General features: G+C 56.9%; 2 protein-coding genes across 3 annotated transcripts in view; one reads left to right on the forward strand and one right to left on the reverse strand.

Moving 5' to 3' along the window:
* The first annotated feature begins 160 nt into the window (after window positions 1-160).
* DNLZ (DNL-type zinc finger) lies at window positions 161-2,226 on the forward strand. Its single transcript, XM_082775294.1, has 3 exons — window positions 161-391; window positions 1,037-1,176; window positions 1,837-2,226. The coding sequence occupies exons 1-3, from the start codon at window positions 194-196 to the stop codon at window positions 2,006-2,008; spliced, it is 510 nt and encodes a 169-aa protein (XP_082631420.1). The 5' UTR covers window positions 161-193; the 3' UTR covers window positions 2,009-2,226.
* Window positions 2,227-6,041: 3,815 nt separating this feature from the next.
* Window positions 6,042-15,890, reverse strand: part of GPSM1 (G protein signaling modulator 1) — a 64,110-nt gene continuing 54,261 nt past the window's right edge. Inside the window, exons 12-15 of one of the 2 annotated variants that reach the window (XR_014318791.1) lie at window positions 9,980-10,139; window positions 8,184-8,392; window positions 7,569-8,082; window positions 6,042-7,454 (exon numbers count right to left, since the gene is read on the reverse strand). Coding sequence is in view for 1 of the 2 variants with exons in the window: in XM_082775295.1 (XP_082631421.1) it covers window positions 7,894-8,082; window positions 8,184-8,392; window positions 9,980-10,139 (558 nt within the window). In the remaining variant the exon portion in view is untranslated. Of the gene's footprint in view, window positions 8,083-8,183; window positions 8,393-9,979; window positions 10,140-15,890 lie in introns of both variants that reach the window. The other variant, XM_082775295.1, reaches the window with a different exon arrangement.

Below are 15,890 nucleotides of genomic sequence, written 5' to 3' on the forward strand. Positions count from 1 at the left end.
GGATGGGTGCTGCTCATGCACAACACGGGACGGGCCCCGCTTCGTGCCACGAAGGGGCTCGGGGGTCTTTTTGGGGGGCTGAGCGAGGCCCGGGGGCGCCTCCCGCCTCGGGGCCGTTCCCCACAGCGGCACCGCCCCAAGATGGCGGCCGCCGCCTCAGCGCCCGCCCTCTCCGCGCGCCTGCTCCAGCGCCATGTTGCGGCGGGCGGCGGGGGCAGCGGCGCGGGCCCTGCTGAGGGGTTCCCCGGCACGGCGGCCCCGAAAGGCCCCGATATTGGCACCGGCACCCGTACCGGTACCCACACCGGCACCGGCACGGCTCTGCACCGCCGCCTCGGGCCCCGTGGGGCAGCTGCAGGCCTCGCACTACCGCCTGGTGTACACCTGCAAGGTGGGCCGGGGCCGAGGGGCGAGCAGGAGCCGGCGCCTTCCCGTCCCCCCCCCCGGGCAGCCCTGTGGTGACAGGGCAGGGGGGCGCTGAGATCGCTTCACGTTTGCTTCCTTTAAACGCGTTAAAAAGAGAAAAATGCGTTTCGTCGCCCTGGGTGCCTTGCAGGCAGCAGGTTTGGGTAGCAGGGACTCTTAATTTTCTTTAATTAAACATAACGGGAGCGTTGTATCAGTGCGATGAGATAATGCTTCTAAAACATGCTCCAAACTGGTGAGGATTCCAATGAAATTCCCAAAGTTCCCAACATACAGATCCGTGGTACCAGAACTGCCTGAATCACCAATGTTTTATTTCCATTTTTGCTCTGTAGTTGTACACTTTGCCCCACTATGAAAACCGTTTACCACTTTTACAAAGAAACGGGGGACAGAGCCTGGGAAGATCAGGCTGTGGGGCTGCCTCCTGCAGACCTGAGCTGCAAAGTGCCCCTGGAGCTGCACGGCATCGTCCCGTGGCCCAGCAGCCTTGGAGTAGCTGGAGATGAGGGAGGACAAAATAAATATTCCACTCGGGAAAAGATTTCCCTTTCTGAAGGGTCCAGAAGCTGCGGTTGTCATCTGTTGTTGCTGTCTGTTTGCTCTGCAGGTCTGCCAGACGCGCTCAGCAAAAACAATTTCCAAGTTAGCCTACCATAAAGGGGTGGTCATCGTGAAGTGCCCCGGCTGCAAGAATCACCACGTCATAGCAGATAACTTGGGGTGGTTCTCGGATCTGGAAGGGAAAAGGTAGGTGTGCCAGCAACGCTCATTTAGCAAGGGAAAAAGACTGTTGAGCTATAACCAGATCCTCCCGAGTTGGGGTATTATTTCTCTGATGCTTTTAAAATATGGTTCAGATCAAAACAGGTTTTATTTGGTATAATTCTATATTTCATCTAGTTTCTGAAAGCACGTGAATGGAGGTTATAATCACCTATAATTTGAACCTCACTACCTAGGATCCAAATAAATGGTGTAAAGCAGCAACAGAAGCTGCATGAGACGCAGACGTTCTTGTTGGTGCCAGCAGGTGAATTATTGTGTGTGAAGTTCTTTTCTCCCTCAGGCTTTATTAAATCGCTGCTAGGTTCACCTGGCGAAGTGTTTCAAACGTGGGGGCCAGAGTGCTGTTGAATTTCAGTGATTTCTAACTCCCTTAGATACCTTTAAAATTTCTGTTCTGCCATAATTGCTAATTTATTGATCCTAATGGATAAAAACGGTCCTAGGAGGTTTGGATAGTTTCATCTGCTTCCCAAACTTATGGAAAGGTATCATAAAGTGCACGAGCTGATTTGCTGTGTGGTGTTAGTACCGGGAGCAAAGTGTAAAGGAGACAGCACGCAGTAGACTCTTCTGTCCAGCCTTTGCTGTAGAGTCACTGTTGGTTTTCAAATTGCTGTTCAGGAATATCGAGGAAATCCTGGCAGCCAAAGGGGAGAAGGTGAGACGTGTGGTTGGTGAGGAAGCCCTGGAGCTGCTTCTGGAAGGCACGGCAGATACCAGGTCTCAAAGTCATCCGACAGAGGGAGAAGGTGGGGAAGGCCCCCCAGAGACTGGCGGCAAGGGACAGACGTGACGAGTGGGATTTGTGTCGTTCTGCTGATGGCAAGAGAGACTGTTAACGTTTCTTTCCTAACTTCAATGGTCTGTGTTTAAAATAAACTCAGGCGTCGGTCTTTTCTCTGTTGTGTCTTTGTCTTATGTAGTTTTGCCTTTGAGCAAGCCAATATTTTTAGAGGTGGAGTGTGGATATTTTTCCTGGTACTTGTTTTGCTGACATTAAAGCAATTTTGAGCATTTCAGCAGTGTCAGGACGCCTGCTTTGTTCTCAGGTGAGAAGGCAGTTAATTCTCTGTCCGTGTGTTTTAACCTGGGCAGGTGCAGCTCTAACTGCAGGCTTTAGCAGTGCCCTCTGATGCTGTCCAGCTGTTGCACGTGAGCAGCTGATGGCTGTGCTCCTGGAGGAGCATCGCAGGGCACAGCAGCTGAGCAGAAGAGCTGATTGATACCATCTGAGGAGGAGGTCTGACCATGTGCAAGTTTGCAAAGCTAAAACGTCCCTGCAGGAGGATCAGGTAACCAGCTCACTGCAGCCACCGAAGTGCTGCTTTTTCATTTCCCCTTTTATCATCCAGAGTGAAGGTTCTGTGCCCCTTCTGTCTACCACTAGGCTGAAAATCCCTGTCTGGGGGTTACGCCACGAGGCAGGCGGTGCTGCCCCATGGGAGTGCCAGCCCCTGCTCGGAAATTCCACTCGGGGCCGTGACGCAGCGAGCGGCCCCGGGGTGCTGGGGTTATGCAACTTCCTCACTGGTGAGGGGGAGGACGGGCGTGAAGGCAGAATGAATATTTGTGAAGCACGTTGGAGATAAGTGGAGCACCTAGGAATTTGTCTCATTTGACAGACGTTGAGGTGCTTATTAATGCTACTGCTGCACGTTAAGATCAGCTAGAACAAAAAATAATAACTTCATAAATGCAAAATGTAGGTGTTTACCAGCGCGTAACGTTGGGTAGCGATGAATCAGGCTGCAAGGTGATCGTATTGCACATTCGTAGGGCTTCCTCTCTCTGCCCGGGTAAAAGTTCAGCTTATCTTAAGGTCCAACAGCCTGAAGCACTGTGAAGTATCCTCTTATGTTTTTAAACTTGATATCAAAGAGTAACGTAGGTTGGAGGAGGCCTCTGGAGGTTTCAATCCAACCACCTTGCTCAAAGGAGGCTCAGTTAAAGACACTTAGAGCCTAGGCTTGCGTATCTGAGGATGGTGGAGATCCCACAGCCTCTGGAGCCCTGGTCTGGTATTTGACCAATCCCTTAGTAAAAGAACACCAGAAATCCTCGTGCCTAACTGAAACGCCCTGGGTTTCAGCCTGTGCCCGTTGCCTTCCTTCAAAGCACTGCACTGCTGAGAAGAGCCTTGGCTCTGGATCCTCCACGCACCAGAGAGCTACAGAAAGCCCTAAAATCCCTCTGCCTTTGTGCCTCCAAGCTGAACGAACCCACTTCTTGCAGCCAAACTCATCCAGGTGTCCGTGGCCTTTAATCATTCAGGTATTCAGTGAGGGCATTGCATGTCTTAATGAGCGTTAATGAGTTTTCTTTGTTCACCTGAAGTGTTCATAGTAATTTTATACGTGTTGTATTGTGAGCATGGTTCAAATATTCATGTTTTCCTGTAGGTACCTGCGTTCAGAGTGATGGAACAGCTTTGAAGGGCAGGAGCTTCCTCCCGCAGCTAGGTGTGTGCGTGCTCATGTCCTAAAGAAACACGGCTCTGACACAATCAGATGCTGGAGCGATCCACGTGGTAATTAAGAAACAGGAGTCCTGGAACACTGCTGCGTGCTCGCCCTGTTGTGAGCTGCTGGCACTGCTGGAAGGGGGGTGATTGTGTTACCTCCAAGCAGACAGCGCTCTGCTGCCGTGCCTCTGCTGCCTGTGACGGGGTGGCACCGAGCCGCTGGGAAGGCTCTGCGTTGTCTTGGAAACAGTTAGTACTAAAAAAGCCAGGTTTTAGCCGTTTTCTGTACCTTTCGTACCCGTTACTGTGCCCCTAGCTATGGTTATATGGAAAGGTTACGCTAATTTTTGCTGTTACAGTAAAAAACTGCAGCAAAGTCTGTCCCTGGATGTCTGTGGGGTCAGTGTTTCCCTGGCACTTAGAGCACCATGAGCAGGGCCTGGCTGTGCTGCTGGACGTGGTTTTGGCAGGATGAGGACAGGGCAGGCAGCAGCAGATCGCACGGGGCGGGCAGATCTTTGGGGTGCGGGTGCAGGGAGAGAGCTGCAGAGGCAGAGAGGGGCCCGAGGGCAGCCCCCAGGGAATGGGCACCTTTCATGGCAAACCATTCTGGGGTTTTCAGCTGGAAGGGAAAGGGTTGCACTTCTCTGAGGGACTGTGTGTAAAACAAAAGGATTTGTTGCTAACAGACTGTATTTAAAAAAAAAGTGCTCTGTTTTGAGTTGTTTTTTTTTCTTCTTCAAAAAAGGAAATTCCTCTTTTCATTAAAGAGGACACAGTGAGCAGGCTTTGTCTAGGAGGAGCCCAGCAGCCCTTCCTTCAGCCAAAGGACTGGGAGAGAAGAGAAAAAAAGCTTCCTCCTGAGCTGGAGATGTGTCACAATGGGGGAAAAGTGCCACGAGGGCCTGGTGCAGCAGGGCTCGGTGAGTGACAGCACTGGGACGGGGGTGTTGGATGCACAGAGGAGGGCTGGGGATGTGAGGGGGGCAAGGCAGCAGTCCCAGCACGCGCTGCAAACCTTGGGCACAGTCCTCAAAGCGTTTCCCTGGGGCTGCCAAGGGAGGGATTCTGTTCCCAAATCCTGTCCCACGAGGGCTCTTCTGCAAAACGGGCGCTGTTGTGCCTCTTGCTTACCGCCTCTCTGAACACCCCCTTCCTTTTTTCTTGCACTCAGATGCCCGAGCACATCACCGCGTGCAGCGATGGCGTTACAGCCCCTGCCACCCGTGGGTGTGCCGTGGGGGGCTCAGCAGCACCGCGCCGCCTTCCTGACGGGCTCAGGCAGGTAAATCCCTCCTGCGAGCAGCAGCGCAGGGGGCTGTGAAGTGACTCACCTTCCTGCTGCTTGCACGGGGCCTGTTCTTGCAGCTTTCCTCCCTGTTCTGCCCTGGGCACAGCTCCCTGCGCTGTTCACCCTGCCCAGAGCTCGGCAGTGCCGCGCCTGCCCGGCGGGTGTCAGCAGCAGCGAGCTGTGCCCCAGCAGAGGAAGGGAGGAAGGGCTGTGCTCTGCGCACCCACTGCTGTCGGACAATAAAGCTGTTCTCTCTGTTACTCCAGGCTCCAGCACAGCAGCAACCAGCACAGGCCGAGGACCTAGAGCAGCAGTAGCAGCAGTAGCAGCCGTTGCTCCTGCTCACAGTGGGGATCTGCTCTGTGAGAGACATTTACTGGTGAATGGTGTGCCCTTCCTCAGCTGCTAAGGACAGCGAGACAGCAGGTGAGCCCCATCCCTTGCTTTTAGGAATTTCACCTGTTTCAAATCCCGGGAATCGGCAGCCTTTGCAGAGCTGGGGGCACGGTTCTGGCCTCAGGTCCCACACAGAGCCTGCTTGTGGCCAGGCACTGAGCAACTTGAGAACTCCTGATGAGAAGGAGCTGGTGGCTCTTCATTAAGCTTTGATCAGGACTGGCAGTAGCCTGCACAGGTTAGCCAGGCGTGGAAGGCCCAGCTGTGACTTGGCTTTATCCTCACAGGGCTCAGGAGCCAAAAATCTGCTGCTCCCAGGCCCCCGTTCTAGCGAAGTCTAACGGCCTGCACCTCCCTGCTGCGTTGGAACGAGCTCGTGCTGCTGCTCTGGGAGTATCCTCACCAACAGCTTATGCCAGGCACTCGCTGCCCTTTCCTCTGGCAGCTCCCACCAGGGAAACCAGACACAGATTTTGGGGCAGGTGCCTACAGCGCCCTGCTCCCTAAGAGACATAGGGGTGATGCACATACCCTTTTCTTAACACTTCCACGTGGTGATGTCCTCCACAAGACCCCACCACGCACCCCCAGTCCCATCCCAAAGGACCCCCGTGAGCTCTGCTGGCCAAAAAAATAGTGGAAATTAACTTCTGTCACTGAAGCTTAGACACAAATATTTATTAAGCACAACCCCCCCCTTTCCCTCGCGCTGTATTCGTTTCTAATATATTAATTCATTTGGCAGATTATTTTTTAGAAAAAAAGTACCTGTGGGTTGGAAATTCCCCATCAAAATGACATTAGCAAATGCACATGTAAAAAATAAATAAGCTCAATACATTCAAGTATATGGCAAATAATTAACACCTCTGAAAGCTTCACGGTCAGGTTCCAGTTCGCCACCTGGCTGAGCTGCACAGCCCAGGGCCTGCAGCTGCTCAAGAAGTCATTGGCATCCTCGGCGCTGTCTTCCTCTGGACAAATGCAGGCGAGGTGGGTGCGTAGGTGGCGGGCAGGTCCTCCTGGCTTGGCTCCAGAGCTCCAACCTGCCCCAGGCAGGAGGCCGAGCCTCAGCCCAGCGATGCACACGCAGCAGCGCAGCAGGTGAGTGCTCCCTGGTGGCAGGCAAAATGCAGCTTCCCCTCCAAATGTTCAGCGCAGGCAGGTTGAGCGCCCGACGAGCAGCATCACTGGTCTAAAAATCTCAACTGCTGGTTGGAAATGTTTCCCTCAAATGCGTTTCAGTCAGAAAGTGCTGATTTGTGTTCCGTAGGAACACACCTGCTTTGGCAGACCTCGTTGCTGGAGGTGCTCGAGTCCAAGATTGCCTCTCAGGTCAAGCAAAGAAAAAACCATTCCACCTCCTCGAAGGAGATGTCTGCTGGCCTCCTCTCCAGGCTCGCTTTCCCAACATCACCAGAAGGAAATGTCAGTAAATGCAGATCCGTGTGGGAGCAGCTCTGCGGGGCGGGCAGCAGCACAGCCCTGCTGGCAGGAGGAACAAGGCGGAGGGCAGGGCTGCTGGCCCCCACTGCTGCTGGGCACGAGGGAGCATCGCAAGCCGTGACCAGAAGGCTTTGTAGCTCTCGCAGCAGCTCAGTGCCCAGTGCAGGTTTCTGCCTCGGGCACTCCATTCAATCCTGTACGAGGCTTCTGGCCCAGCTGCAGCAGAAGCGATGCGTTGTCGCAGTTTTCTGTGCTGAGCAGATGGGCAGAGACCTTCTTCCTCTCTTCCTTGGCGCTGCACAGCTGGCAGTTACCTTTCAGGCTTTGTCCCAGGCTGGGGTTTTGCTGGGGGTCTCCAAATTCCACTGAAGCTACGGGTGGGAGAGCCTCGGGTCCTGCTCAGGAGGTTCCAGTACAGCTCTGCGCAGGAGCAGCTGGGGAAGCGGAGGGGAGGGACAGCGCAGGGCCCCCAGAGTTCACAGCAACCCCAGAGCAAACCTCAAAGTGGGGGGACCAGGGCTGCAGCCAGGGCAGGGCTCAGGTTTGAAAGGAGCTGTGTCACCGCTGACCTGAGCTCATTTCCTCCTCTAGAAAGAACAAAGTTGAGCAAGAGATTCCAGGAAAGGATCCAGAGCAATCCGTCACCTCGTGATGCAAACGAGACAGGAGGACTCGAAAAATGAAAAAGGTGCTCTTCCCTTCCCCCGTTAAATTAAAAGTGTTCTGGAAATAAAGGACATCAAGGCTGGATTTCACTACCTGCTCCGGGCTCCTCCTCTGGCTGCCAGCACCAGTTCCGGGGTTTTCAGGTGCCGAGCAAAGGGACTGCCAAAGTCTCCTTCCCTGGTGCTGGGCCCAGTGTTACCGTGGCTGCACGTCCCAAAAAAGCCCCTTGTTTAAAACCCCTCCCTGGTCCCGTGGGCCTTCTGTGGTGCTGCCTCTGCAGAGCAGCCACGTGCAGCTCGGGGCGCTCCTGGGAGAAGTCTGTGGAAGCGCAGGAGCACTCGGCTTTGAAACCACCTACACGGAGTTGTCTTTAAAAAAACTGAAATGAAACCAAACCCCCCCACCTGAACCCCCGTTCTTAGCTGGAACCAGGCCTCTGCTGCTCCTCTGCTGCCTCCTCCTGGGCTGAGGCCAAATCTACCCTCTGCTCATCCATGCGCTTGGCCTGGACGCGCTGGATGAGGCTGAAGAAATCTTCGTCTGGCATGGTGGGGCCGCGGGGGATGGAGTCGGGGGGGGCGCAGCGCTGGTCATCGATCCTGGAGGACTGCGGGGGGAGAAAAAAGGCGTTAGGAGGGGGACAGGAGCTGCGGGTGGGATCAGGGGGGGCAGCCCGTGCTGCTGGGGGAGAATGGAGTCACGCGGTACCTGACACTTCATCAGCATGTTGAAGAATTCGTCGCCGGGCTCCTGAGCGTCCCCCTCCACGCGCAGGTGCCCCAGGTTGTTGTGGGTGATCCGCAGGCCGGGCAGGTTGCCCACGTTGGCGCGCTGGTCGTCCAGCCGCCTGCTCTGCGAGCTGGCGATGAGATCAAAGAACTCCTCCGTCTGCGGGGACGCCATCAGGGAGGACTGCGCTGCGGGCGGGGAGAGGAGCAGCAGGGTCACGGCTCTGCTCCCTCAGAGCCCGAATCCTCGCCCCAAAAATCCCGTTCGCCCAGGGGAGCCTTACAGGGCTGGGCTGGGCTGGACGCCGGCTTCTGTGCCCATCAGGCAGCCCCCACCTCGCACATGAGCAACGCTGGGACTGCTGCGAAGCAACCGAGTCAGCCCCCAGCCAGGAAAACTGAAGCTTAAGAAACCCAAAGCCCCAGCGAGCACAAAGCACCGGGGGTGCCCCCAATCTCCTGCCACTGGGTGCAATTCCTTGCGGAGGGACAGAAATGCAGAATAGTCTCAGCACTGCCGCCAAGCCGTGTCTCTTCCCCTTCAGCTCACACAGAAACCTCGCAAATAACATGTCCCAAAAGCTCAGAGTCCAACTGACAGCTGAACAGAACATGTGCCTACTCACGCAGTCTTTATAAAGCGTCAGATTTTAAACTCGCTCTCCTAAATTACACAGCTGTTAAAGCTGAATGCGCTTCTGTATCAGAAACGTGGATCTTGAAAAAGCGCTGCTCATTTCCAGCCTTTTTTTTTTTAGCACAGAAAGAACCGCTCACCTCGCAGCCACCCTGCGCTCCTCCTGCGCCACGGCCTGACCCTCACTCCAGCCGCTGCTTCAGCCACTGGCACCTGCACCCTGAGCGGCTTCGTGCTGTGCTCCTGGCTGCACTCGGAGGGAGGTCGGGGTCTGCTCCTCCCCTCTTGGGGCTCCGTGGTGGTTTGGGAGCTGGTGAACAACCCCCCCGCTTCGACTGAAGGGCTTTGAGCCCTCTGTGGTGGTGCTAAATCACCCTAGTGGGACCCGCACATTTCAGTGCTTCTCTCCAGCTTGCTTTAAACAAAGCACCTCAGCACAACAGCGAAAAAAAGGACACAAAGCCAAAGCGCAGACACAGCCCTGATCTCTGCCTCTCCTAGCCAAGCCAATTGTCAGGTGGCTTCCTCAATTTATCCGTGCTCTTCCTACGAGTGAGTTAGCTCTCTGCGTGCTGGGAACTCTCTATTACTTTCCGTCCTCCCGGCCTCTGAGACACCTCTCACCACAGCATCCAACAACTGGACAAAACCCAGTCCTTCCTCCACGGTAACACTGAGAAAACCTGGTGTTGCTTTACCCTGCCTATGAAACCCCCTCCAGGTCCATGCTGCCCCAGCTCGCGGCTCTCCCGAGGCTCCCTGAGCAACGACCACCAGCATCTCCCACCTGCAGACGCTGGTGGAGGCAGAATTCCTCCTGCCAGCCTCAGCACATCAGTCAAGACCTTCAAAAGATTGAAAAAACTCCCGGTATATTCTGCATTTCTCTTGCCAGGCTGTTCCCCAAGCCTCAGTTCACCTTCTCCAGCTTTTGCTTCAGCAACCACTAACGCAGGAAGGTTTCTGTACGCCTTGCACAGCGGCGGAGATTGCAAACAACAACAACAAAAATAATAATTGCTAGGTTCAGGGAGCTGAGGCTTGGGGAAAACATCACAAGCTGCACAATAAAACCACGCCAGCCGGCCAAGCAGCATCACCCCCTGGTACCAGCGGCTTCTGAACGCATCAGTGCTTACAGATCCGCTCTTCCAGGGCAGGGACTGGTGTGGCAGCCGCCTCGGCAGCCTCCGATGGGCATTCCTCCAGCGGGCAGCGCTGATCGTCCATCCGGTTGCTCTGGAACTTGCTCAGCAGGTCAAAGAAGCATTCCTCGTCCGAAGGGGTCCGGTTGATCTTCTGGAAAGACAACGAAATGCAGCGGAGTCAGAACGCCCCAAATATTGCCCCGTGTGTGACGGCTCAGCCTGGTGTGGCCGTGGTGGTGTGGCCGTGGCCGTGCCTTGCCCTGTCCTGTGCTCAGAGCCAGCTCCTGGCTGCGCTCGCAGCTTGCCGGGGTCGCTGCTACTCGGTCCCACCGTGCCCTCGGCTCTGCAGCAGCCTCTCTCTTTTCCTCTTTTCTCACCACCCTGCAGTTTGGGCAATCCCAAACCACCCTCCGAGAGGAGGCTGCAAGCAGAGCACCGTGCAGGGCCCCTCTCCTGCAGGGACCCAGACGGGGAGAGGAGCTGCCCTGAGACCTGCACGTGGTGAGAGGGGCACCCACGGAGAGCCGCAGCCCCCCAGAGCCACCAGCACGGCCACAGCCCTGGCTGTGAAGTGCTGCCGTGTGCCCAGCCCAGGCTCAGCTCCAGCCTCCCTCTCTACCCCACTAAATTTAACATTTTTAGCCCACTGCCCTTCACGCTGCCCTTTGCGCTTCCTTCCGCTGCACCGCTCGCAGCAATCACCAGGCTGCAAACGCCACCAAATGACAGCCCTTCGGGAGCAGCCCTCGCCTGCGATCCCCAAATGAGCACCTTGCAGCAGACGGGGATATATTTAAGTCGTGCTGCACAAGGCTCAGCACTCGGCAGCCTCCCCGAGCTGCTGTGTTGCTTCCAGTCCCGGCCGGGCCGTGTGCTGGGTGAACCAGCAGGCAGGGAGCGGGACCAGCAGAGCCTTCGGAAGAGCCTCCCACAACGGGATGTAAAATTCAACAGCAATAAGAGAGGCATCCGCCAGGAAGGGTCGTGTGCCGACAGGGTTAAAGCCGCAGCTCGGATCCTGTAAACGAAGGCAAACAATTTTCCCCTATGCGAAGCGGAGCAGATGAGATGCACTCAGCTTCTATTTAGGGCAGCGTCAAAATTAGCAGCAGGCCAGAGAGGAACATCGGCAACGCGGGAGCCGATCGGGGAGGGGCAAAGCCCCTCTCACCTCCCCGAACCTCTGACCGAAGAGCGGGCACAGCCCCTCGGAGCCAGCACTTTCGGAAGCCAAAACGTGCTGGGGCTTAAAGCAAGGCTGAGCCACCCCGATCGCAGCCCTGCTGCCTGGGCTCGCGTGCCCCAAATTTCCGGGGAGCGGAGGCAGGCTGCTCATGCACAGCGAGCTCCCTCGGAGCGGTGCCGAGGAGGGGATCCACACAGGGGTCCGATGGGCAGAGCGAGGTGCTGAGACCCCGGGAGAGCCGGGATCCCCCCCAGGGGCTCCTTCCTGCGTTTTGCTGTGCCAGGATCTCTGCCCAGAACACGTCCCGGGGAGGCAGGGACAGCCCCAATCAGTACGAGAGCGGCCGGGGCATGAGTGCAGGACGGGGCTGGCCCCGTGTGGGGGCACCTCCTGCGCCAGCCTGGTTCGGGGGGTGCTGCCCCAGCCACAGAGCCTCCATCCCCATCCCAAACCTAATTAAAACGCCCAAATGGACATCGCACGGAGCGCCTGGCTCCCTGTGCGGCTGCTCCTGGCCCCGAGGCCAGAGCTGTGCGGGCAGATGGATGCGTGTCACAGCCACCGTCTGCTGCCGAGCTGTGCCCAGGAGGGCCCCAGAGCCCGGGCATCCCCTAACGGGGCCGAGCACCAGCCCCACAGCAGCACAAACAACAACCGAGGGGGTCCCCAGACCCAGAGCCCTGAAGGGTTCCTGGGCAGGGGCTTTGCTTTGCAGCCCCGGGGCCACTTCTCACCCATGGCCGGTGCCTGCACCTGGCCTCGTCCCCCAGCACTCGAGTCCTACCAGAAGCCATTCCCTCCACCCAGCCTCCTTCAGAGACAAAAAAAAAACCCTCTTCTGTGCTGCACAGCACGGCCTGGGGTGTGCTGGTGTGCCTGCAAAGGGCAGCAGAGATCAACGCCACCGGTCACTGCCCCACAAGTGCACATCCCCAATAAACTCCTACAGGTGCTGAAGAAAACCTCCCGCACCCCCTGGCTCAGAGGTGCTGGGCTGCCCGGCTCTGTCTGCAGCGTTTCAGGGGGAAATCCCCCAGGCTGGCTGCTCGGGGTGGGCAGGCGAGGTGAAGGCTGAAACAACCCCAGGCAAAGCAAAACCAAGCCAGAAGAGGCTCCGCTGCCTTTAAACCCCTTTGGCCATTTTCACTCTGATTCAGGAAAGCCATCAAGCGAAGGCAGACGGGCTGATTGCAACGGGCTCCTCCAGTCCAGGCTCAATTTTCTGAAACCTGCCCCAGCCCAAGGAGCCCTCAAGGGTGGTTTCCACCGCTGCTCCTACAGCAGCCCCTCAGACAGCACCTCCTCGGCTCCTCATCCACCTCCTCCTCGTTGCATTTCGGTGAGGAGATGACCTGGAGCCAAAGGGACTTGCCCAAGTCCCGCAGTGACAGAGCTGGGACCCAGTTCTCTGTCACTGCCAGACAGTTCCTGGAAAACTCCTGCCCGCTGTTACAGCAGCGCCCACCTGCCCCGGGCCCGGCACATATCCACCCCGACACATCCACAGCCTCATGCCATGCCTGTCTGACTCTCCCCCCATAAACCAGACGCACCCCAACCGCTTACCTGCTCTCAGTTTAGGGAGCAGACCCCAAATCCCCAGGCAGGAGCCTGCTGATGCCCTGCACGTGGTGTCGCTGCCTCCTGGCATCACCCTGCGGGGCCAGCAGCACCGTCACCGCCGTCCTGCACCCCAAATCCTGGCACCTGAGCTGTCTTTTCCACCTCGCCGAGCAGCTGCTGGAGGCAGGCACCGGGGGGAGGTTTGGGGAGAGCCTCCCAGAGGGGCTGGAGGCACAGAAACCCCCTGGCCAAACGTCTCCGCCTGGTTCAGCAGGAGGTGAAGCGTCCGGAGCATCTGCCCCGAGCGCAGGAGCGGGGCTCTCCCTGTCCCCAGCCACCGGAGTCTCCTCTCCTCGGTGACATCCTCGGATTCAGAGAAGCTGCTAAAATCACGCAGGCTTTGCCGAGGGCAGCAGCTCTCTGTTGCTGCCCCTCCTGAGGCTCAGCTCCCTCGGCAGCCCCCCTTCCCTCCCAGCCCGCTTGGGAACCGGGGTGGCCGCGGGACAGGGAGCAGCTCTGGGCACTGCCTCAGCCCGTCCCGAAAAGTTGCAAAAAAATCTTAATAATAAAAAGTGCAAAACGAAGCCATCTGCAAACTTTACGAAGCAGCCGAGTTTAAAAGCGCACGCAGGTGACAGCCGAGCCCCAGCCCATGTAAATCCCCTTTCTCTCTGCATATTCCTCCTCCGAGCCAGCCTCTCGCATTTCGGAAGCGAACCAAAAGCTTTACTCACTGACCTCCGCAGCCAGCTCTTCCCCGGGCTCCAGCTTTCACATGGCCGGGAGCAGGATCCCCCTTCCCTGGCAGGGGGCTGGCTCCTCGCTGCTCTCCTCAGCTCCCACCGCCAGCCGCGAGCTCTCCCCAGCCGCCGCCGCTGCCGGAGCTGAGATTTATGCCGAGCTCGCAGCCATGTGCACCCCGCAGCCAGCGCCGGCGATTCGGTGCTGAGCCAGCTGCAAACTGCAGCCCTGCCACCGCCACGCTCCTCCCGCAGCCCCTCGGGTGCCCTGGCACCAAAAAGGGGGGTGGAGTGGGTGGTGTGGGCTGAGCCGCGCTCAGATCGCCCTCACCTCGCCGCCGCCACGAGCCGGGCGCTATTAGATGCTGCTCGAAGACACGGAGCGGAGCTATGTGAATATTTAGCTTTCCTTCCACCTCCTCGCCTCCTACCCGCCACGCACACTTTGCCTTAAAAATAGACCGGGAGCCGTTCTGCCCGACTACATCTGCACACGCAGCATGGCCCGAGCGCCCCGTGCGCACCCCGGCACCGTGCGAGCGCTCGGATTTAAAGCTCCAAAATATTGAAGGGCCATTTTTAGCTCCTGGTAGTCCTCCTGCTCCACGTATTATTAGATACATGTTTTATTTTTTTTTTTTTTGTTGTCTCATTGCAAAAACTGAAGATAACTCAGCCACAAGCAGCTCCTCGTTTAGCTGTATCCCTGCTCAGCGGGGGGAAATTTCTGATCGTAAAAAGATTTTGAGCACGGAAAGGATGGAAACGCTTTGCAACAGGCAAAGAGCTCTCCTTACCTCTCCTTTCTGAAAGGGGAAAATAAGAAATGTGAATTTGTGGCTGTGTGACGGGTCACTGGGAAGAGAAGCAGCTGTCCAAAGGCCACAGCAGCAGAATGGGGAGCCCCGTTTGCTCTCCACCCCACCGCCCCCTTACACTTCGCTCTCCTCTCTCATTGCCAACACGGGGAATTTCCTCACCCTGAACAAATGCAGCTTCTGGGGACTGCTCCTGCCTTGCACACTTATTTCCAGGAGTCATGCAGTGTAGTCTGAAGCGTGGAGACCTTCTGGGGCCTGAAATGAGGGCTCCTGGCCCCGTGCCCCCAGCCTGCTGCCAGCCCACGGGGGCACCGCGGGGCTCAGCCTCCAAGGGGGGCTGCTGCTGATACAGGAGCCAGACCCTGCTGATTTAATTTAAAAAAAAAAACAACAACAAAAAAAAACAGTGAATGAAGAGGGAAAGGAGGGGCAGGGCATGGCACACCTCTCCCCAGCACGCTCGGTGCAGGGTCCGGGTGTGCCTGGTGCCGAGCAGCGGTGCCGCAGCTCGCGTGAGCTCTGCGCACATCTGGGCTGCAGCTGCTGGGCTGAGCCAGGGGGGCTTCGGCGGAGAGGAGAGGGAGGGAAACGAGCCACAGCCGAGCCTCTGGCCCCTACCTGAACACCACGACCCAGGAGAGGCTGAGGGGCATCAGGCTGGTGGCGAGGGCGACACGGAGACGTCCGGGGTAATGCGGCTGCAGAGCCCGCACAGAGCGGATCGGGCGCTTGGAACGGGGAGAGAAAATGAATTTTTTGCACCTGGGTCTCGGAGGCAGCAAAGGGGACCCAGGGGAAGAGCCGCAGTCTGCGGAGACACCACCTGCAGCTCCCGAGGGTGGGAGCTCCTCCGAAGCACCCGGCGAGGCCCGGCCGCTCACAGCCCTCAGACACAGGACGTGCCCGGCGCTCTTCCCTTGTAGGAAGAAATTATCACCCTGCCTTGGACTGTTTTCAAAGATTTCCTTTTTTTTCTCTCCCCTTTAAACAACTCGCCCACTCATCCCTATAAACGCTGGTGCTAAAAGCTGGTTCTGTTGTGAAGATTTCAAATAACTCGGCTTTTATTGTTTCAAACAAAATCAAAATAACTCACCCACGCTGCCTCCTTCCCTAATACACCAACTGATGACCTGCTGGGAGCGTGCCCGGCTGCCACGCGTGGCTGAAATCCACGCCTTCAGATCACCGGCGGGGTCACAACTCCCCTTTTTTTGCTTATTTTTCGAGACGGAGCTTGGAGCATCTGCGTGGGTGCCTGGCTGAAGTGCTACCAACACCCCTGCTACTCACAGTGCTGCTCCGACTGCCAATGTGCTCAGATTTGGTGACTTTGTGCAGCAGCCCCGTTAATTCTGGTTTTGTGCTTTTTCCCCAGCTATGCTGTGACCTGCCCTGAAATCACAGCCCAGGTAGCCAGCCCTTGCTGCTGAGACCAGCACATCCACGGCGTGGAAATCGTTTCTGGTTTCTCTCCAGGAGGCAATACCCTAGCTGGTGTGCTCAAACACTCCTCCAATACCTGTAAGATTCTGAAGTTAACGTAGCAACTTTTCCACATCGCTTTTCACAGCGCTTACCAGGTCACATTG

The sequence above is a fragment of the Aythya marila genome (assembly GCF_965140915.1).
Source record: "Aythya marila genome assembly, chromosome: 19".
Classification (NCBI taxonomy): Eukaryota; Metazoa; Chordata; class Aves; order Anseriformes; family Anatidae; genus Aythya; species Aythya marila.